This window comes from Dunckerocampus dactyliophorus, chromosome 5, assembly GCF_027744805.1.
Source record: "Dunckerocampus dactyliophorus isolate RoL2022-P2 chromosome 5, RoL_Ddac_1.1, whole genome shotgun sequence".
NCBI classification, from domain to species: domain Eukaryota; kingdom Metazoa; phylum Chordata; class Actinopteri; order Syngnathiformes; family Syngnathidae; genus Dunckerocampus; species Dunckerocampus dactyliophorus.
In genome coordinates, this window is record NC_072823.1 from 6,634,130 (window position 1) to 6,657,840 (window position 23,711).

The window sequence follows — 23,711 nt, forward strand, 5'->3', positions numbered from 1 at the left end:
CCCCCCATCTCATGCTGTTCACCCGTCTAATGTACCACTGAACACTTGCCACACCTAATCTACCGCTGGAGACCTGCTTCATGCCAAATAGCCTGAACTACTTGTACTGCAATTTAAAAAGTCATTTTTATGGTCTGTCAGCTATCTGCCCCATTGAGGTGCTTCAAAAGGTTGTCACCCAATCTTGGTTATTACCTCATTTGCCAGAAAGCGGGGGGACAAATGCACCACGCTTTCATTGTGACAGCATAAATATGTGACATCTACCATCTAGAGAAAGTAAGTCTAAGAGGAGAAAATCAGCTGCAGAATTCAACTGCAGTCCAGTAAGAGCATACAAATGGTTGCATTCTTATTGCTGGGTTTCAACCACATGACCCAGAGTCAGTTTGTCACTTCCGGTGAGCAGACGGGGGCAAGCATAAGCTACGGCTGCAAGCGCACTCGGTATGTTTGTGCAATATTTTGGATATTAAAGAGAATAACAGCGCATGTCATTGAAAATATTTGCTCTTATTGTGTGAGTGTGCATGGCGTGACGCATGAAGACATAAATTAGTTAAGAACAACACAATCAAAAAGCAGTTAACGCTTGTCTTCAGCGTCAGTCGTTTTGAAACTAATGCTTCTAATGTGTCTATTTGCATTCTTACCCCAAAATCAGTCTGCATGAATACATTCTTGTATGTGTCCTTCAGCGTTTCGCTGCATTGTTTGGCAAAGTCTGAGCACTATAGCCAAGCTCCCGGACTTCTAGGGTGATGGTGTCTGCTTGCCGTTTCAGCCGGATTTCACTCACTATTTCTGGGCTTCTACAAGCCCCGGACCATGCCACACTTAAAAACCCTCCGTGGTGTATTGCTGGACATTCTTCCAGGTGGAACACCTCGCAGTTTGAGCCGGGGAACCAGTGTGGAGGGGCCAGAGACACCTTCCTTGCCTGTCTGCCTTTGAGCCATCATGGGGCAGAAGGGACAGTGAGGCTGAATGATGAACGGCGCATTTATGTGGCATTTTGCTCTGATTTTACATGACCTCTAGTTATGAATTCACCTGTTTGCACCCCATCTCTTTGAGCCTGTGACTACAACAAAGGGAGAAATCCAGCAATCGTGTTTTGGGCATTTACTTTCAAACTGTGATGTCAAATTTATTGCGCTTTCATTTCAATGACAACAAAAATTTTAAAAAAAAACAGCTACCGTATGAACCATTCAAAATCACAAAATATGACAGTTTCTTTTACAGTTTCCCTCTTTGCCACATTACATGCCAAAACATGCAGGGTGACAGTTATATGACACAGTGTGACACACTGCAGCATATTCTGCCACTCAGTCTGACTGAACAATGTGTTCCAGTGGGAAAGTGAAGTCTAAACGGCATACACTGTAAGAAAGATGCAAATGCAAGCAAACTGCCACGGCTTCTGACTGCGCTTAACTGAGTGGACACTTCCAACCAAAGTGGTGAATTCTGTACAACATATTTGGAGAGGCTAAACAAACACGGTTGTACACAAATGTTGTCAGGCTATTTAGGCATCCATTGATGACGCATAAATACAGTACAGTCAGCCTCTCAAACTTTCTCTCTGTTTATCTGCCTCACTCAAGAACTCAGTTTTGTTCACACTATTCTGCATAATGGATGATAGCACATAGGTCCCCCAAGGCCTTTCATTATGTAAACCTGTTGCAAGAAGAGCCACAGCAGCAGTTTTTCTACATCCATCAAACCAACAAGCATGTATTAGAGTGCTGTGTGATGTATTGCCAGTTACGCAGCCGTAAAGCCTGAATACAATTACTTTCAAAGGACAAGAACAAAAAGTACAACGGGAGAGGCAGTGTGAAAAGTACAAAAGGGGTATTATCAGCACTAGTATCAGCATTTGCACGCGGCCATGCAGCGCCATTGTTTTGGGGAGGATTCAAAACTCACATTTAGCTGCAGGGCATGATGTCTGCAAGAAATTGTGGTGGAATCTCTCACGGATGAGGCAATGTTATACTGTAAGATTTTAAGGATTTAGTGGATTAACAAAACTACACGTAATAGTACTGTACTAAGGTCACCTTAGGCTACGTTCACACTTCAGGGTACGATGCCCAATTCAGACATTTTGTTCACATTAACCAGAAAAATGCAACTTATAACGAACGAGATGCGTCCGGGAAGTGACGTGCATGCGCAAAACATGATGTTACACTCACTGCCATGTGTTTACAAAAGTAAATACTGCCCCAGTTCGTGCTCTCCTTAGCACGTTTGTGGCGATTTCAAAGATGTTGTGCTTCGGCGGTCAACATTTTCTTAACCAAATGATTCCACGTAGGAGATTAAGAAGAGGGCAAGAAATGTTGGCAATGGCAGTTCATGGAGGACTTGTTGCGACGCTGTTCCGAGGAGCGTGTGCGTGGCAAGAGTGGTGGGACATTGTCGTGGTCTGCTTCAATGACACTTTTTAAAAATTATTTTCGGATGACAAGAAGAACTTTTACCTACATCGGTGAGTACCTTTATCCAAGTCTCGAACGGTAAATCACACCTTTCGATGACGTATAGGTCAGATTTATACGACCTGACTGTTCAGACTTCAGTAGACTGGACACATATCAGATTTTTATCCACATACGAACGAGCCCTGAGTCGCATTTGAAAAAAAGTCTGAATTGTACTGTTCACACTGACATGAAATAATCGGAATTGTACTGTTCACACTGACATGAAAAAAATCAGACACAGGTTACATATGAGCAAAAAAAATCTGAACTGACATGCAGTCTGAATGTATCCTATATTGTAGCAATGACAATATTTTCATTAACAAAAATTAAATGACTCATTTTCTACTGCTTGTCCTGCTAAGGATAACAGGTTGGCTGTAGCCTATCCCAGCTGACTTTTGGAATCCCTGGACAGGTACCAATCCAATAAAGGGCACATATAGACAAACACTCACATTCATACCCATGGACTCAATTGGAAACTGAGATTCAAATTCAGAACATTCAGAACTAAAAACATATTCATAGTGTGGCATATTTACGTTAATTTATTCATCTGGGGATTAGTCACCAGCCTATTTCCTAGTTTATGGAGGATGGCGAACAGACAAGCACTGTCATTATGACTGTGGTTGTGTGGGCCATCCCATCCCATAGTCATTCAAATGGTGACAATTAATTCCTGGATGTGCACTTGTATACAAATCCTCAGCAAAATACACTGCCTGGCCAAAAAAAAGGTAACACACATTTCATTAAACGTCTTAAGCTTTGATTACGGTATGCATATGCTGTGTGACATCGTTACCACAAGCTTCTGCAAAACCACATTTATTTTTGTTACATTTATTTTTTGCCAAGGTATTGATGACAGGCGATTCGGACCACTATGTCCTCTACAGAAAAGATTCTCCATGAAGTGCAGGTCTGGACTCTGTGGTCTGGACTCATGCTTCAGGGAGCATGCTTCAGCAGCATTTCACAATTGTCTGGCATTGTCATCTTGGAATAGGAAGAAAAATCCATTGATGGATAAACAGGTCATTCAGTCGTCACGCATCATAGTTTCAGCTGCAACAACACTCCCCTTCTCTCTTTATTTGCCATCGTTCACATGCGACGGGAAGCTAACAAGCTAAATTGTTGTTTAGAGATGTGGTTGCTCACAGAATTGCTATAAAAGAATGTGTGTCCAAAGTGCAGTCCAGAGGCCATTTGTGGCCCATGGCTCATTTTTTCTTGGCACTTGTTGCACATATCATCAATAGGGTAAAACTAACCTAAAAAAAACAGCAAAAAATTGGAAAAATAGATCATAAGGCATAATGTAATGTTAAGAATGATTCTGAGTGAATACTGCAACATGTATGAGCTTATCTACAGCACTCACAAGACCTTTCGCTTGGAACAAAACACACATAGTTTCATTATGACCTTCTGTCTCCTGGCTTGGATGCTCAGCCATCTAGCCAAGAATTGTTTGAAAGCAGATCAGACCAATATACCAACAAACACTTAACAGGAAGTTTCCTGATCATTGGGACGGCCTCCACAGATGGCTTATGAGGAAGAGGAACTAAATTTCCCTTTAGAGACCGCTTGGCCTGCCTTATTCCTGGCTGGCTGACCTTTCTCTCCAGCACTGGCATTACAATTGCTTGTATACACTCCAAATGAAACAAATTGTTAAAATGACTTTTTGACTCAGATACTTATTTCACAGTTGGGAGAATTAAAGAACCTCCATAGTTCCCGCCCTGCTAAAAGGGATAGACAGAACAAGAAAAAGCTGAACTATTGATATGAATAACTAATAATAACACAAGGGGGGTAGACTACTTATAAAATGTCTTCAAGGTTGGCGGGTCTGCACACTATTTACTTAGTTTTTTGGACAGGCAGTGTATTTACTGTTGTATTATCAAAAGTCTCAAACTTTTGCACAGTACTGTATATCACAAAACACACCAAACAGATAGAATAGATTACATGGGGGCTGACAGACAGAAAGTTAGGTACACTTCAAGTAAATGAGCAACTGAGATGTTCATTGCCCTAATGGCCTTTCAGCAATTACAAGTCAACCAATACATTAAACTGGATCAGGTGCATCACTTTTAGTTTAAGAATGTTAAGTACTGTAGATACAGTAAGTGGGGAGAGACCCTCCTGCAGCATCAACATAACTCACCGCTTGCATTCTTTCCGCAGATCAGGTGTTGCCAGGGCTGCAGTGACCCCCACAGCTCAGCATCACTGCCGACGGCCTGCTCCAGGCTCTCCACACTCAACTTGGGGATGCCGTTGTCCCTCTCGAGCAGCGCACTGCGGAGCACCCGCGCGTGTATCTCGCGGAAGAGGCTCTCCATGCAGGCGGCCAGGTAGATAGCGGCGTGTTCGTGGATCCTGACCGCGATCCTGCCGTCGACCATCCACCTGAAGAATTTGCCCACGTTGAAGACGAGCCCGCAGCGCACCGACTTGCCGCGGCCGAACTTGTCCTCCTCCGTCGTCATGTTGTAGAGGGACAAGGCGCCGAGGGCAGCGCCGATACAGTTCACGGAGACGGCCCACGACAAGACCATCTTTATGGCACTTTGGATCTCGTATTTGGTGCATTTGGCGTAGCGCAAACTCAAGCGCTGCGCCTCCTTGGCGACCCTAACGAGGGCCCGGCTGGCCAGCACAGAGAGCCGGAGCAGGACGTCCTGTGGTGGGCTCGGCACGCTCATGCCCTCGTCCCTGCTCAGGGCTCTCGCCACCTCCCCGAGGCTCCACGGCACATCCTCAAGCTCCAGTAGTTTAGCGCACTGCCCGGTGCACTCCAGGATCTCGGCGTCTTCGACCAGGACCGTGTTGACAGTGTCCAGGCTGTTGTTTCGGCTGTGCATGGAGTCCGTTAGTTGCCAGCAGTTCCCCCCATGCGCCTCCGAGCAGCACAGCGACGCACTGGAAGACCTGAAGGAGTCCGCAGCTCCACCATAACCCGAGTCCAGAGTCAAATCCTCCAGGGTCCTCGCTGCTGCTGACTTGCTACTCCTTGCCATAACTGTGCTTCATAGCGAAAAGGGAAAGTGAAAATGTCTGGGTGTGGATACGCGCGCTCCATGCACGGGAAATGCAATGATTTAGACTATATACGTGAACTGTTACCACTGATGTGTTATAAAGTTAAGAGTACCAGCTCAGTGCACCAGCCGTCACACTGTGTTTTGCCAACGCAGTGCCTGACAGTTGGGGGCGGGACTACGGCGCCAAGCCAACAGCCAATCGACACTGGAGATGAAGCAGTGACGCTTTTTGATTGGACTATCCTCAGTGATCAATAGAAAGTAGGTCCATCAGAAGACGTATTAATAAAAAAATGTCATGTAGACAACATTGTCAGTGTAGATGCTTTTGTCTATATGTGCCCTGTGATTGGCGGGTGATCCGACCAGGCTGTACCCCCTCTGACCCAAAGTCATCTGGTATAGGTTTCAGCTCACCCCATGACCCTGAACAGGATAAGGTAGAAAATGAATGGTTTGAGAGTTACCCTCAAAATCTGAGGTATACACACACACACACATATCAATATATTTTAAACTATGAAAAATCACTCAACGACTGACACTGAAATATGTTTCTATAGATCAGGGGTGTCCAAAGTGCGGCCCCGCAGGAACACAAATGTTTGTCCATACATGTATATTCATATAACTTTTTTAGCCTTTTTTATTTGCCACTATGCAGCCAGACACCGCTGCTAGTGATAATTTTAAATTAATGTAATTACCTCAATAGAACATGGCTTAGAAGTACATTTCTCATGAGGATCAGGACTTTTCCAAGACTTTTTTCATGCCTATGTCTAATTGTAACATGACTCAAGACCATTAATAATATATTACAGGCATAATGTATCACTGTGTCTTGCGTTGGTGGGTAACCCACCGAGAAGACCTGAATTCAATGTAATTTGCTAGTATCAAATTCAGGGTCTAACCTGGTCATACGGCACGTTGTGAGGGTCTTTCCCTCTGTTTATGATCCCAAACCTTAACACAAACACAGATCATGAATAGATAGAAGCACAGGTAATTGGATATTTTTATAGGTTCTTAAAAAAATGACCTGAATAGTGAGGATAGTATAAATTGATGGTAAAACAGTCACATTATAGATTGCAGATTGCTTACTAACCTTTTGTTTCTGTCCCTGATGCATGCAGCAACACTGCAGTCCACGGGATTGACATTCTTCTGGAGCAACAGTGACCCCTGGTGTCAGAGAGTTGAACTTTACTTTATTTGACAACGTAACTGGAATTAACGCCATTGGATATAAATACATGCATAATGTAGGTAAATACGCTGGAACTTCTAATCAACATATTGTAGTCTTCCATTCATTCATTTTCTGTACCGCTTATCCTCACTCGAGTTGTGAGTGTTACATTTTTTTTAATGTTATTATATATTGATTGTGAAATGCTTCAGATGATGTTGTAGTGTATATGTTTGGAGTTGTCTGAACTTTTCATCACAGAGTCGATCTATTTATGCTTGCCACATTAGGCTGAGCCACAATTTTACAAGCGCTGGTGTACCGCTGATCTCTGATGGAAATTAGTCACTAACTCGAAATTACTATAGCAGTAATATAAGTCAGGCATATCGGTGACTGTATTTAAAGATAAGGGGACTTTTTGAAGAGTGCCGTCGCCCCCCGCTACATCGCACTTTTTAAAAAATGTATTAATAAATGATTAACGTTTCGTGGTTGAATACAGCCTATTATTAGGAAAAGAAAGCATATTTATGAATGCAAATTTAAGCAAATTGTACATCTGCCTAAATTAAGCATTTTCAAAATGTTAAAAATGGCAAAATGAATCAAAATACAAATATAAAGCATTCAGAAGACATGATATGAAGTGTAATCTCGTATCTGTGACTTGTGTGCGCCCTTTAAGAAGCAGGGCCTGGGAAGTGACGTGTGTGACGTCAGCTAGCTACAGTTGACTGTTAGCGGAGTGCTAGCAGCAGGTCTGCAATGTAGAGAGTGGCCGACAGCAGCTCCTGTGTGAATGTACACTGTATGTGTTCTCTGCTTTTTAATAAAGCAATTGAAGCCACTGCAGTGGCTGTCAATGCTAAAGTGTGAGCCTATCTTATTTATGTCTAAGCTCATTTTCTATTACTGTGTCTACTATATTGGGTAACAAGTATAAAGATAACGATAGGGGTGTTATTACATGTCTGCAGGGCTCTAATAATGGTAAAAAACGTATTTAGAAGGTCATATAAAAGGTTTTATTTTCTCTAACAACAAAAATATTTTATTTATTAATATTGAATCTTACTTCGTGGAAATTCACTTATCGCGGTCAGGTCTGGACCCGCAGCACTAACGAGTCAAGCACTCTACATGGGCAACTGTAGTTCAAAACTACACCATGGCAAACATTTGCTATCTTTATTTTTTTGTTTTTGGTACTGACGCTCAGTGTCGAGCCAAAACATTTTTGGCCAGCCCACCAACGGCTCACACAGGTACCAAAGGCACCACCAGCCACTGGTTGTATGTTGTTCCAAAGGCAAAGCCCTTGGTTTTGAAGCCAGTAAAAATGACAATGGTGATGATGACACTTGCATGTTCTTTTGTTTTTGAAGAGGAAGGCCAAATGTGCTGCGCATATGGCCTAAAACAGGAAGGACCGACAATGTCATAGTAAGGAAATTGCATAAATGGTTCTCAGGCATGTGTATATTAATTGCTTTCATCAAATCTGATGATGATGAGGAGGAGGAAGAGATTAAGGACTGTCTTGCATTTATCCATGAACTCATCATCCATGGTTTTTGCTTAAGTAGAGTAGTTATATGATAAAGAGTTTCTCCTTTAATCTAAAAACTAACCTTGGAGGTCTTTATTGCTTTGGTTGATAATTTCATCCCACTTTTTTTAATGTGGTGGGGGCTATTGAGCTCAAATGTAATTCAAAGGGAGCATATAATGAGGTCATTTAAGGTGCTATGGTAGCAAGCCTTGCTTAAAAATGTTAACTAATACTGTATTTACATCTTCTGCTGACCATGCTAGATAAGAATATTATTGTCAGTTTAGGTCACTGATTGCAAATAAATAGTTGATGGGTTTAACTGTATCATATATTCTGGGTCCTTGTCAATCATACATCTATATTGACCAAACTGTGGAAGTGTATGATTCTGTAAAGTAGTGTCCAGATTTCAATGTGATGTGTATTTTGATGGCTCCTTGTTGATGCACTAGACCTCATTTTTCTTGCTTATAAATATAGACACACATTATGTTCTGTTACACAAACCTTTTTACTGCGACTGTGTAACGTAAACTGCATTTGTCGTTTTTGTAGCACAGTCCATGTTTAAAAAGCTGAAACTGGGTCATAAATAAAACATGAATTGTTATAAGGACACCTGCCAAACTAGGTTTTCACATCATTAACACTAAAAGTACATGGCAAAAAATGACATCATTATGGAGAAGCAGTTTTCAGCAAATAAGTACGTAAGTACTGTATATGGATACCAAACTGTGCTGGAACTAACCAAATAAAACAGTGACCGTACTTGGTAAATGTGTTCATCATACTGTATTGGTAAATCGGCGCTGACGATATCACAAATCAAGCGCACCTCTCCAATACAGGCCTCCTCGCCGCGAGGCATGTGTTCATCCGGGTACCTTGGGGTATAACCAGGGAGAGGTTAGGGCAATTCCGCTTTCCATATACTGTAATAGGTAATTATTAAAAACGTGATTTTTTTTCCATGAGGCCTAGAATTCCTGGCGGCACCCCTGAGTGTAAAACTTACCTCAACTCCAAACCTCTGATTAGTATATTTTAGCAAAGCTTCTTTGTGTGTTTATTTTTCCCCACTGAGTGATGTACTTTCCCACACAATGTATAGCGATTTCGACCAAAATGGACGTACATAGCTTTATAAACCATTCAAGGACAACATGTAAGCAGTGGCCAACAAGCACATTACGGAAACGTGACCGAGGGAAGGGTTGTATAATAACGTGTGCTGACCAATCACAGCACTCTGTTTCTTCTCGGGTATTCTAGTGGGAGGAGATGTTGACAAGCACAAGGACATCTTGCACCGCGGACCAGCCAGCCTGACTGTATTCGTTTATATATTACAAATATAAAGCTTGCTTGAGGGGATGTAGTTCATTTAGACCAACATTATTTTTGGAACTATGCTGAAACGCTGACGATTTTCTACCGGCTTTTGGACGCTTGTGTAAGGATCCGCGCCTCCCCAATGTGAACTGTCAACGTCGCTGCTGTTTGTAAACGTGTTAATGGTGGATTTTGTTCCCTGTAGGAGACAACATTAATTTTCAGCAAGATATACTTTGTTTTTGTGTTTTTACTTTGTCAACTGTGGTTATCTGCTGTCCATACATGTGGTCACGGCTGGTCAGGAGGCTTAACTGTGAGGATAAATTAATGGAGCTAGGTTAACTTTAGCCCGAGCGCTAACGTTGGCCCGAAAATTCACCGACTTGTTAAATGAATGCATCTCTTTATGGACTATTTCGCCAAAACAACGTAGAAGATATTTGTGTTGTTTGCCGTTTATTGCTGGGCACTCCCCCCACTCAATCTTTCTCAGCCCACCCAATTTACAGCACGCTGTCAATATGGTGGTCAACACAATCCACTGGTTTCGCAAGGGACTGAGACTGCACGACAACCCGTCTTTGAGGGACTCTATCCGGGGAGCAGACTCTTTACGTTGCATCTACATTCTGGATCCCTGGTTTGCAGGGTCGTCCAACGTAGGCATCAACAGGTGGAGGTAAGGCTTGTATTAAATTCCTAAATTGATTAAAAATGAACTTGATTGTGCAATATTCTGTTTTCGTGCAGTGTAAATGTAAACAGACATCATCACGGAGATCAGTTTGTGTTGGAAGACTACATACACACGGGCCATTTTAATAACTATCGGGCTTGCATCCGTCTGCTATGACGACAGCATTTTTTATGCTCAGCCACAAGAGGGTGGAATGTTACAGGCGTTGATTGTATTAGTGGTAGTTTGTTGCTCATTAAATGCGGGTCACACTAGTGTTATTGCGCAAATAAAAGTGATAGTACCAACATTTCTTCATGACTTTAAACTCGGTGAACACAATATGCAGCTTTTACATGATTGGTAAACTATGATGCTCACAGCCCCTGAGGAATGTACATGCCTGATCAAAATTTTAAGTTCAGTTGGAAAAAATGCAAGAATTGACATTTTGCACTGTTTGATCTTAAGGAGGTTCTACGAAGAGCTTCAAAATACCAACAGAAAAAATGGGAGTGGGACATAAACATTTTGGAGTAAGCAAACAAGCATTAAAGTGAAATAGGCTGATCAAAAGTTTAAGGCCATAGCTAAAAAAAATAGAAAGAAAATGTTAAAAAAGGAGTCAGTCATGAGTGGCTGCACTGTTGTTGTTAATCAGCTGAAAAATTGGTTTGGGCATGCTTGATGCTAGTGCTTCCAGGAGGCTAGTGGGACTGTTGTGAGGTACATTGAAGTCATCTTTCATTTCTCATTCTTTTGGTTTGTTACTGGTATAAGTTTGTTGATGTGGCCCTGCTCAACACCCTGTTTGTGTGGTTCCAGGTTTTTGTTGCATTGCTTAGAAGACTTAGATGCCAGTCTGCGCAAACTCAACTCCCGCCTGTTTGTCATCCGAGGTCAACCCACAGATGTCATCCCCAGAATATTTAAGGTACGATACATTGGGCAAAATAGCAATTCCTGACATGTAAATATGGTTGTGTTTTGTCTACGTATTAATAATTGTAAGTCTCTTGTTCTTTCTTTCACACACACACACACAGTTTGTCATGTGACATGAGTGACTAGAAGGTCAGCTGGTGCAATGTTGTGGTACCACCACAGCGAAACAAAAGTTGTTCCAAGCTCTACAATGCTACATTTTTGATGCTGCATGTTCAAATCTTACAATTGACATGGTAACCTCTAACATTTCTTGATCAAATCATGTGATTAACTTGGTTAAATAGTCTTAGGATGCAAGGGCCGCTTTGATATTTTGTAAATCAATATAAATATGCTAATAAGTTATATATTTCACGAAAAAAAACTGTATCTCAGCTTTGTGATATAGGTGAAAGTGTATTATTACTACGAATGTCAGCCTTTTCTCTTTTTTTCCCCAATTTTTTTTTATTTCCAAATATTTCAATTTACATAATCTTCATAAATTTTCTTTTCGTAATGACTTTATTCTCATAATATTTGGACCTTATTATTATTATAATATAACTTTTTCCCCAACCAAATTTTCGAAAAATTACAGCTTTTTGTTTTTGTGATACTACATTTAAAAAAAAAAAAAATTCTTTAATAGTTCTACTCAATGCTACTACAATACCTAAAGTTTTCCTCATAAAATCATGACTTTTTCTCCTTAGAATATCACTTTTTTTGTCTTAATATTTTGACTTTATTCTCAAAAAATTACAGCAGTTTTTTTTCCCCCCACTCCTTTTTTTATTTTCCAACTATTTCAACTTTTTTCAACTATGACTTTATTCGTATATTATTTTTACTTTATTCTCTACAACATATTCTGCCACCCACTTTTCCCAAAATTACAAATTTATTTTGTTTTGTTTCTCATAATGACTTAAAAAAAACAACACTTTTTTCTTTAATATTTCAACTTTATGCTACTAAAATCATGTTATTTTTCCTCATGATATTACGGCGTTGTTGATCCGATTCCGTACAACTTTTTTCCTTTTAATATTTTGACTTTATTCTTGTAAAATTACTGCTGATTTAAAAGAATTTGCTAATAAAGTTTTCTTGTTAAATTCTAAGTTTAGAATGTGCCGCAGGCCACTTAAAAAAAAAAAAAAAAGTCATAGTCACAAATTGCCCTCGGGCCGCACCTCGAACACTAAGTAAATCAGCACTGGGACCATGCAATCAGACCGCTTGCAAGCCAACAATGATCATCAGTCTTTTACAACACCAGTTTTACATCCAAGACACCCATGTGCATTCTTGAACCAAATCTTAAGGTTATCACTCAGTTCCACTTGAAAAAATGGTTGGACATTATCAATAATTAATGAATCAATAAACAACAGAAATATATTTTTAACTGTCTTGTAGTTGCGGCTACACAGATCAACAACTTGTTTTGAATTTGTAGTTCACAAGCGTCTCTAACATAAGACCAACTTGGACGGGGAGTGTACATGATGGACACTTGACATGTCCACTTGGCTGTGGGAAAGTCAGACAAGACACACAAAAAATTGCTCTAAAAAAATTTACAAAAAATTACTCAAAAAACAGCACAAGCAGGATTAAGAAAAAAGTATTGAAGAAAGAAGTCAAAGGATTCCTCTCCCACTGGCCAAGTCCCATCATAATCAGGAGGGCTAACAGGTAGTGTTGAGTATTAAACTTTGAAACTGGTGGAATTATTGACCACTCTTGTCAGAGAACACAACGTCATCAGATAGACTCATCGGCGTGAATTGTGGACTTTGAGGTGTCCACACAGTGCATTACTTTAGTTAAATAAACTCAATCTCTCCGTCTTACATGCATATAAACGGGATATTAATATTAACAATGGCAGCAAATACACTCAGTGTCCAATAAACTGCGTTCTTAAATCAGCACGTGCATTCCGCTCATTTGTTTAGCAGCCAGATGCAATTTATGAAGTAGTGACCTTCATGAATAAATGAATATATGGGAAACACTGTTATGAAACTGACCTTACCATAAATTGTGTAATCAGCGTCCGTGTAGCACTAGTCAACTTTAACATGGATGTAATGTCAGAATAATGCAAGAGACGATGTATTTTCAAAAATGATTATTATTGTTGTATGTGTTTTTTTTATTATTGTATGTTGTGGATTTTCTCCTCAGGAATGGCAGATCACCCATTTATCCTATGAATATGACTCTGAGCCTTTTGGCAAGGAACGTGATGCTGCTATTCAAAAGCTAGCAAGTGAGGCGGGGGTTGAAGTCATGGTGCGGATTTCACACACGCTCTATGATCTGGACAAGTAAGTGGTTGTTTTAAGGACAGTGGTATCTCTGTTTTTGTTATTAAGCCATTCCAAAAGGTCAGACAAAAACTGAAACATCCAAAAAATAATAAGCAATTTTTCTCGTTGGAAATAATGTTAATCCAATAGAGAAAACAGAGAAATGAATATTAATGATTAATGAATTGGTTATCCATCCATCCATTTTCTATACCGCTTCTCCTCATTAGGATCACAGGGGCATGCCGGAGCCTATCCCAGCTGACTTTGCGCGACAGGCGGGGTCAGCCTATTTCACTAATGCTTGTTTGCTTAATCCGGGGTAGGGAATGAAATGGATATATTGACATTTAACATGACTATTACCTTTTTAATTTGGTCAAAAACTGAATCATACGAAAACTGGGTTGTGCGAAAACGGGCGTTTGACTGTATAGGCACTTTTAAACGGCATATGTTTGTATTAAGGCAGTGGGTTATTTTCTGTTCATAGGATCATAGACGTTAATGGTGGTCAGCCTCCTCTCACATACAAGCGCTTCCAGGCCCTCATCAATTGCATGGATGCTGTGGAATCTCCTGCAGAGACAATCACGTCTGAGGTTCTCAAAAACTGTGCCACACCCATTAGAGAAGACCATGACGAGAAGTTCGGAGTGCCATCACTGGAGGAACTTGGTAAGACTTTGACCAATAGTATGGCTGCTGTTGTCACTGGCACAGTAATACAGGCGTTACTACTACCTAATAAATATTACTTTGTTCATTGCATAAAAAAGTCAAATGATCAAGTATGCATTAATGTAGTTGCACATTTTTAATGCATGTATTTACAGTACAGTAATTTACTTTACCTTGAAATGTGATCTTGACAAGAGCTTGATGATTCTTTGAAAAGGTGTATGAACTCTGCAATAGGACGGTGCTCTTAGGTTTTTGTTTCCTCCTCAGGTTTTGAGACAGAGGGCCTAACGACAGCAGTATGGCCAGGTGGAGAAACAGAAGCCCTCTTGAGACTAGAGAGACATCTGGAGAGGAAGGTACAAGGACCACATGGGATATATGGTTTTGAAGAAACGGCCTGTTTTTTCTATCGTGTTTTCTAAATCTAATACTTAGATTTGATGAACACGTACGTGGTTTGCATGTACATCAGGTTTTGTGTTTTTACTATATTGCGTGATTCCCATCAAAACCCTTGACTGCATGATTACTAAGTGATACAAAAGCACGTTTCTTTAATGATGGTTGAAAAAGTAATTAATGAATAAACTCATGATCAAAATTTTAAGACCAGTTGAAAAATTGCAAGAATTTATATTTTTGCACAGTTGGATCCTAAGGAGGTCCTAAGTAGAGCTTCAAAACACAAAAAGAATAAATGGGAGTAAGACAATGACGCACTGCGAGAGGCCTTGCTTATGCAGCTCAACAATCCGACCGAGTTCCAAGAGGGAAAGCTTTTTTGTATTTGCCATCAAGACATCATGACAGTGTGAATACCTGACATAAAATGACATTGAATCGACATTTGTGCCAACATTTTGCTTTTTAAAGGCTGTGGTCTTTAAACTTTCGATCAGCTGATGAACAGCCCATTTCACTTTAATGCTTGTAAATAAAATGCTGACCTAAATTTTTTTTGTTTCACTCTCACGTCTTCTTTTTGTATTTTGAAGCTCTACTTAGAATCTCCTTAAGATCCAACAATGCAAAATGTAAATTCTTGTAATGTGGTCTTAAAATTCTGATCAGGGCTGTGTGTGTGTCAGACTTTGGCTGTGAAGTATTCTGTGTGAACACAAACCCTGTGAACAATGTTTTTGTTTACAGGCATGGGTGGCAAATTTTGAGCGTCCTCGAATGAATGCCAACTCGCTCCTGGCAAGTCCTGCAGGCCTCAGCCCCTACCTTCGCTTTGGATGCCTGTCTTGTCGACTTTTCTATTTTAAGCTTACTGACTTATACATGAAGGTAGTAAAATATATTTTTTTGGTTTAGCTAACCTCTTGAATCTTGTAGAAGTTTTTCTTATTTTTAAACTTTTGTGTGTCTATTAGGTTAAAAAGAACAACACACCACCACTTTCCTTGTATGGCCAGCTGCTGTGGAGGGAGTTCTTCTATACCACCGCCACCAACAACCCTTGTTTTGATAAGATGGAGGGAAACCCTGTATGTGTCCAGATCCCCTGGGACCGAAACCCAGAGGCGCTGGCCAAGTGGGCAGAAGGACAGACAGGCTTTCCTTGGATAGATGCAATTATGACCCAGCTGAGGCAGGAGGGGTGGATCCATCATTTGGCCCGACACGCTGTGGCCTGCTTCCTCACCAGGGGAGATCTTTGGATCAACTGGGAGGAAGGCATGAAGGTAGGCGTACACAGCTCAATTTGTAATCTCTTGTCGCAGTTTAAAAAAAAACAATAGGTTCCACAGCACGCTGCCCATCTTCTTTCCTAAATGTCTGCATTCTGATAGGTGTTTGAGGAGTTGCTGTTAGATGCAGACTGGAGTGTGAATGCTGGCAGCTGGATGTGGCTTTCTTGCAGTTCCTTTTTCCAGCAGTTTTTTCACTGTTACTGCCCAGTCGTATTTGGACGACGAGCAGACCCCAACGGCGACTACATAAGGTGTGTAGAGTTGGTCTTGGAAATAGACTGATTTGCACTTCCAATCATGTCTTTCTTTACGTGGGCGCGCACGCACACACACAGATGAACGGGGGCGGTGACACATAGCAAAATGATGACACTGACACGTCATGTGAAATAAATTAACCACCTGCCGTGACCCACGGCACCCTTCTGCCTCAGCTAGCTGATATTTTTTACTTTTCTGCTGACAGTTATCTCCAATTAATCATCATGTCTGTTCATCATGGACGCATACACAGTGTATGTAAAACCCAAAGAGTTTCATCTACTCTGTTGGAATCCAAGTGTACAGTCATGGCCAAAAGTTTTGTGAATGACACAAATATACATTTTCACAAAGTCTGCTGCCTCAGTTTTTATGATGGCAATGTGAATAAACTCCGGAATGTTATGAAGAGTGATAAGATGAATGGCAATTAATTGCAATGTTGCGATTGCGCCATTTCACGGAATATCAACCAAAATAAATATCCCCCCCAAAATATCCGCTGACTTGCAACTCCGTCCAATCCCCTCACATTTAGGCCAATCATCATCATCATCATTTTCGTCAAACAAATTTCTCCCCCACAACCCATGTCCTCACTTCCTTGTTTACTCTGATGAAGATGTAGATGTGCGATCGATCATCTCTACTAACCTCTCTTTTACCAACAAAAATCATTGCTATAGATTGATCTCAATGGTTCCCCAATGCTTTTAACAAAACCTGGGGTAAACCAAGGAGATTTTACAACAGGACAGCCGACTCAGCATCCACTTCCGTATTATGCCCTGGGTGGGTTTGGCTGCCATTTTAGCGTGCAGAATCCAGAAAATGTGCATTGAAAACAGGTCCTCAGCACACTGCTCAGCCATTAATTGGTCAAATAGTCGGTCTGAAAGACCAGATTTGTCATTTTTCAGGTTCCCCAAAAACAAAGACAGGTATGTGTCATATAAATGTTGTAGATTTATAACGCTGGTTGTTGTAAATAAACAGAATATAGGACAAGACTTAAGTGTATATTGTATGGGACTACCACACAATATGTCTTTAAGCTACGGTAATTTGTTTCTGGGGGTGATTAGCTGAATTAATGACAAGTCAGTGAAGTAAAGTTTGATGATGTAACGATAGCAAGAGTAAACGTATGTTTCCTCCTTAGGCAAGGTATGTGTGAGCTTTAGTCCTACAAGGCACTTCAGACTTGCAATGTACAAGTTAAGTATAATAATAAAATTATAATAATAATGTTGCTTGTTTAGCTTTAGTAACACTAAGGGAGGAAAAATATTTTTTATTTATTTATTTATACAATTACAATTATTGTGATGTATTATAATTTTGTATATTGGTTGTTAAGTGTTGGGAACACTAAAAAGAAGGAAAAAAGTAAATTAAAGAAGGAAAAAGTTGCTTTCATACTGCTGCTCGGGTTTTTAATGACAACATGTAGGTCACATTTCTGCAGTATAATGGATTTTTACCCATATATATTTACACACACACACACACATTCATTGTGTTCACTAAATAACATTTGTCCATTTTATCAAAGTGTACGCACAACGTATAACTTTATTTTATACTCAGTTCAGAACTAGTGAATACATACTCTATTGTTCACCTAGCCCCGCCCACCTCTCTTGCGCCCTATCACGGCGGACCATTCGTTTTCAGCAGAGTCGGCAATCCTGTTCTTAACTCTACAATCCTTGGGGTAAACTACATGCAATATGTTGGAGCAGAAACGAAAGTTTACCATTGACAAACACTTTAACTGTAACACATCAGGCCTTCAAAATAAAAGCAGTCACATGTAAAAATGCCAGCAGATGGAACATGTAACAGGCCCTGGATATGAGGTCCTGTTAAGTACAGCACGGGTCCCCAACCGGTCCGTGGGCAGGACGGAGCCGGGCGGTGGGAAACTTTCAGAAGCAATGATCAAGAAAGATATACAGTATATATATACATTTTTTTTTTTATAGTTTTTTAAATAACTACACTGAATTTCATTGAAATGCATGTCAATCTCGGAAATGAAAGCTATTTTACTGGAAAAAATAAAATACTGTTAGAAAGCCCATAGTTTTTTACATGTTTGTCATTTTGTTTCAATTGTTTCACGGACCGTGTATTCCTAATGGTCTTTGAACGCATCATAGTTTGGTGCTGCCACAAATACGTATATTTTTCCCATTCTTCTTTAACCTCAAACATTGTTCCGCGATTCTGGTTGTGGGTGTGAATGCATACAGGTGAGGTTGGATCATGTTATTATGTGTGTGTTGAGTGCTCGTGTCGGTATTTATTCTGTGTCAAATTAATATATGCTAGTACACTGGCTGTTTACCCACACATCAAAATACTATGTGATCATCTTCTTTCTTTATTGAGTCTGTATTCATTTGCATTTAATTTGATGGTTTAAAAAGCTACTTTTCTGAGACTTTTTGTTCAGTGCAGTCAGACAAGTGACCACACATTATAGTGTGTCACAGTTCCACAGAACACTTAAACATCGATAAATTCATAAAATGACCAGCTGATTGCAATGATATTGAAGAAAGTAAGCCTCAAATCGTCGCAACAATCACAAAACAAGCCTGCAAAATTCTGGGGGGACTGATGAAATAAAATCAAAATCATCAGCCTGTCAAGTTAACCCGTTCTTCACATCTGTGCTTGCAGGCGATATTTGCCTATATTGAAAGGCTTTCCAGCCAAATATATCTATGATCCATGGAATGCCCCAGAAGAGCTACAGAAGGCCGCCAAGTGTGTCATTGGAGTCCACTATCCAAAGCCCATGGTGAACCATGCTGAGGCCAGCCGCATCAACATCGAGAGGATGAAGCAAATTTATCAGCATCTTTCTTGCTACAGAGGATTGTGTAAGAGCAACACCAGCACTCACTTTCATGGGAAGTCACTGACAGTCCTCACTCTCAGTAATCACAAACATGCAGTCACGAGAGAGAGTAGGTAGAAAGGTATGCAATATTTTAACGTAGTGAAGGGTAGGGTTGGGCATCAAGTCTCGAGCATCGATGGGAACTGGGAGTAACATTGCAATTCTCCCGGGATCGTTGACATTTTTTTTAATTTACATTCTAGTTTCGATGCTCATTTCCCAAATAGCCGCAAACACCAGTGAAGAAGCAGCAGCTAAAAAGTTTGGCATACCATCATAAATACAGTATGAGCGGTCGGCTCAATGCAACATTTGCAACACAATTTCATCATGCAAAAGAGGGTCAACATGATTAAACACCTCCGGATTCATGGTGTGGAAATAAAAAGAATACCTCGTCTTTGATGCGCTACGTCGGACTTCCTCGAAGCAGTCAGAATCAAGCAAGTCAAACAATAAATGACAACTATCCCATGCCAATGCAACCAAGGGTTTCAGGATGCCTGCTGATGTGTGCATGGCTAGTCTCGTTTAGCATCAGTCAAGAAACCTTCTCAACCCACACAACACACTTCCGGGAGCTCTGCTGGCTACATCCTGTTTACTTACAACAAAATAAGGATGTCATAAAAAATAGTTTACACCAATATTGAGGCTGCAAACAAAGTATACTAGTGCTAAGTGATAACATTAGCCTGTGTACCTTTTCATAGACAAATCTTACAAGTTGTTAGATTGTGCATGTTTAAGTGGGTGCCTCATCACACACTCACTAACACATAAACAACAGCAAACATATGTGGAAATGTTTTTTCATTAGCTTTTCAGAAGTAAACATCTTTTGTTAAAGTGCAGTCCTGTAGAAAGAAACTTCACAACATTTATATTCAAGTTGAATAGTTTGATATTTCGATACTGGTTGAACATAGCTCTCTGAGAAATAAGTAGAAAAAAAAGGTTCATATCATTAAACAATTCATGGAGAACTTCAGACCTTTCATCCAAGATGAATTGTGGTTAGCGCCCTCATTTAAACCATGCAAACTTTTATGACCCTTACTCTTAAAAGCATCGGGATCGAGAATCGTTAGGAACCAGAATTGGAATCGTTCAAATTGTAAACGATGCCCAACCCTAGTGAAGGGGGAGGTTATGTAAGAGTGCCGTTAAACTGATGCTCTGTGTGTCGCTCTTCGTTTGCACAAGTACATTGTTCACTGATTTATATTCACCTTATTGTGCGGAATATGCTGTGAATGATTATGTAGGCCAGGGGTGTCCATACTTTTTCCAGCAAGGACCACATAGTGAAAAATGAAAAGATGCAAGGGTCACTTTGAAATATGTTAAGAAGTTGTATATAGTTCAAGAAAAAAACTGCATCTCTTGTCTCAGCTCCTGTCTTCATTAATTTTTGCTGTCTTTTTAAAAAAATGTTCCATATATTTCAACTTAAAATAGGGCTTAATATAGCATAATATGACTTTATGCCTATAATAGTTTGACTTTATTCCCATAATATAACTTTTCCCCAACCTAAATTACAACTTTATTTTGTTTTTTCTCATATTACGACTTTAAAAAAAAATAACAGCTTTTTTCATCAATATTTTCACTCTATGCTACTAAAATAACAATTTTTCCTCATAATGATGTTTTTTCTTGTAAAATTGACATTTTTCTCATTAGAATACAGCATTTTTTCATAATATTTTGATGTTATTCTCGTAAAATTACAGCAGTTTTCATTTCCGCTGTTTTTTAAGCTTTTAACTATTTAAATTTTCTTCTTGTAATTTTTCTTTTTATTTATTTTATTTTCATAACATTTTTACTTTATTTCCATATTATAACTTTTCCCCAAACCCAAGTTTCCAAAATTACAACTGTTGTTTTCTCATAATGTTACAACTTTAAAAAAAAATGTTTTTAGTATTTTTATAGTAATATATAATAATATAATAATAATATTCAATCTTTATGCTACTAATGATGTTATTTTTCCTCAAAATACTACGACGTTATGCTTAGGACTTTTTTTCGTTAGATTACAACTTTTCTTCTCTAAATAGTTTGACTTTATTCTTGTAAAGTCTCTGCTGATTTGTAATTTTTTTTCCTACTGTTGGTTAAATGTGCGGCTTTGCTTATGTTTCAGGTTTGTTGGCAACAGTCCCACATAATCCTAGCAGTGAGACAAATGACAGTAACGTGGGAGTAAACCTAGGGTCTAGCCAAGGGCCAGAGGACTCCTCAGAAGATGTCTCAGTACGGAAGGGGACATCCCAAGCAGGTACAGTGATTGCTGTCTAAATAGGTTGTATAAAATATTAAATATAATTTAGCCAAGTTTGACCAAGCTGGAGGGGACTGTCCAAGAAAAAAGATGTCCTCTCTCATTGAGTGTATTTGTCCTATTATAGTGTCATTCCCGCATGTGCTATACCAAGGTTATAATCTGTATGACACAAATTTATTTTTTATTGCTCCAGTGTAATTTTGCTCTTCTGTATTGTGGTCTGAATGCAGATAGAGGGCAGTGTACGCAGAAACGACGGCATGAAGAAGACCCAGCTGAGAGCCATCCCAAATCCTTGAGGCAAAGCAAATAGTGTTGCAAAAGACAAAATACAAACAATCCCTCAGTCATTCTGGACGGCATCCTCTCCTACTGTGCCCTCAGCAAACTTATAACAGGAACTGGAACATGTTTTCCCTCAGGAGTTGCACTGGAGAGATCTAGATGAAAATCCTGACTGTTGATTGTCTAGTCATGCATGCTCACCATTGCTATTTGAAATCACTTCCAGATTAGGCATCAAACATTCCGGGAACTTGGCCTCAGGTTGGGCTTGGGCTCCATCAGGTGCAAATCTTTGACCACGTTTACATCCACACAATACTCTACAGTTAAGGTTCATATTCTCCTTAAGATAAGCAATAAGAATACAGTAGAACCTTGGTTAGCATCATTCATTTGTTCCAGAATGTCCGACTCTAACCAAACCAGACGCTAACTGAATACATTTTTTCCATAAGAAATAATGTAAATCCAATTCAGCCCTTCCAGAAAGCCCAAAAAGTTGACACAAAAAACATTTATAGTTTTACAATTGAAGTTTTACATGCAGAAAACAATTGGAAATCCATACAAGTACATATAAATGATGAATAGAAGGGGTAAATGAACATTTACAGTTACTTTTACCTTCACTGAAGATGTGATTCTTGATGTGCTGTTCCCAAAGATACGATGTGGCAGCAAGACACCACATGGACACCACCTCAATTCAAGAAATAACTCATGGCAAACCAGGAAGGTGGTGTCCGTGTGGTGTCTTGCTTGCCACATCGTGTCTTTGGGAACACTCACAAATACAGTATCAAACATCAAAGCAAACTCAAGCTAAGGTGATCCGAGAGTTATGAACGGGTACTGTTCATAGGACGTGTTAGTCGGAACTCATACCTAAATGAACACGTAAGTCACTCACACTGTACACAAAACACATGAAGGACTTAAAATACAGTAATAAAAACACTTGAGACATTTTAAACAGTGAAAAATGTATTGTTTTGAGATCAATATGCACGGCTCAAAAAAATTAAAGGGACACTTGGAAAACACATCAGATCTAAACTGGGGGAAAAATGATCTTGAATATCTTTCCTGATAATAAGTGGGTGATGCAATAGTAACAAAATGATGCCACATGATTTGATAGAAATGAAAATGATCACCCTAGGAGGAGATCCCCCAGGACCCCATCCGTAGTCTCATTAGGAGCATGCCCCGACGTTGTCAGGCATGCGTACAAGCACGTGGGGGCCACACAAACTACTGAGAATGATTTTGAGTTGCTACAATGACATTTTAGCTAAATGGACCAGTCTGCTGCATCATTTTTTCACTTTCATTTTTGGGGTGTCTTTGATTTCCCCCCTCTATAGGGTGATCATTTTCATTTCTATCAAATTATGTGGCATCATTGTGTTACTAATACATCACCCACTTATTATCAGGAAAGATATTCAACATCATTTTTCCCCCAGTATTAGATCTCATGTGTTCCTTTAATTTTTTTGAGCAGTATATATACAGTATATATATATACACACACACACACACACACACACACACACACGAAGAGATGTATATAACCATTAAGAGAATCTGATTTGGAGATCACAAGATGATGTATTTTGTAAATATTTGCCTTTCTTTCAAAACGTTTGTATATTTGGGGTTCCACAACTCTTTTTGTAAGGAGCGCCTATCTTACCAAACCACAACGTTTTAGGGGGGGTGGCATGGAATGTATCACCCTGTTGGTCTCAAATCTTTTTTTAATATAAATAAAGACCAAAGTAATGCATTGATAATATATGTTTTGGAAATAAACCAACACTGTCGTATCTGATGTTTTTTTTGTCCGATATATGCATTTCTGTGTAGCCTGCTAATTTCCTGGGACGTTAAGTGCTGCTACATGCATCATGTTTGCATTGAGCAGCTGCCATGGCTGATTGGAAGCACTGATGTACCGAATAAA

At 39.7% G+C, this 23,711-nt stretch overlaps 2 protein-coding genes across 4 annotated transcripts in view; one reads left to right on the top strand and one right to left on the bottom strand.

Annotated features, from left to right (window-relative positions):
* Window positions 1–5,711, bottom strand: part of btbd11b (BTB (POZ) domain containing 11b) — an 87,293-nt gene extending 81,582 nt beyond the window's left edge. For all 3 annotated transcript variants that reach the window (XR_008570333.1, XM_054775506.1, XM_054775505.1), the window contains exon 1: window positions 4,702–5,711. Coding sequence is in view for 2 of the 3 variants with exons in the window: in XM_054775506.1 (XP_054631481.1) it covers window positions 4,702–5,557 (856 nt within the window). In the remaining variant the exon portion in view is untranslated. The remainder of the gene's footprint in view (window positions 1–4,701) is intronic.
* A 3,893-nt stretch (window positions 5,712–9,604) lies between these two features.
* Window positions 9,605–23,561, top strand: cry1b (cryptochrome circadian regulator 1b). The gene is made up of 11 exons (XM_054775507.1): window positions 9,605–10,354; window positions 11,177–11,285; window positions 13,478–13,620; window positions 14,096–14,280; window positions 14,554–14,642; window positions 15,436–15,576; window positions 15,663–15,974; window positions 16,083–16,234; window positions 18,936–19,138; window positions 21,317–21,451; window positions 21,688–23,561. Exons 1-11 carry the CDS (start codon window positions 10,197–10,199, stop codon window positions 21,768–21,770), a joined length of 1,710 nt encoding a protein of 569 aa, XP_054631482.1. The 5' UTR covers window positions 9,605–10,196; the 3' UTR covers window positions 21,771–23,561.
* The last annotated feature ends 150 nt before the right edge of the window (window positions 23,562–23,711 follow it).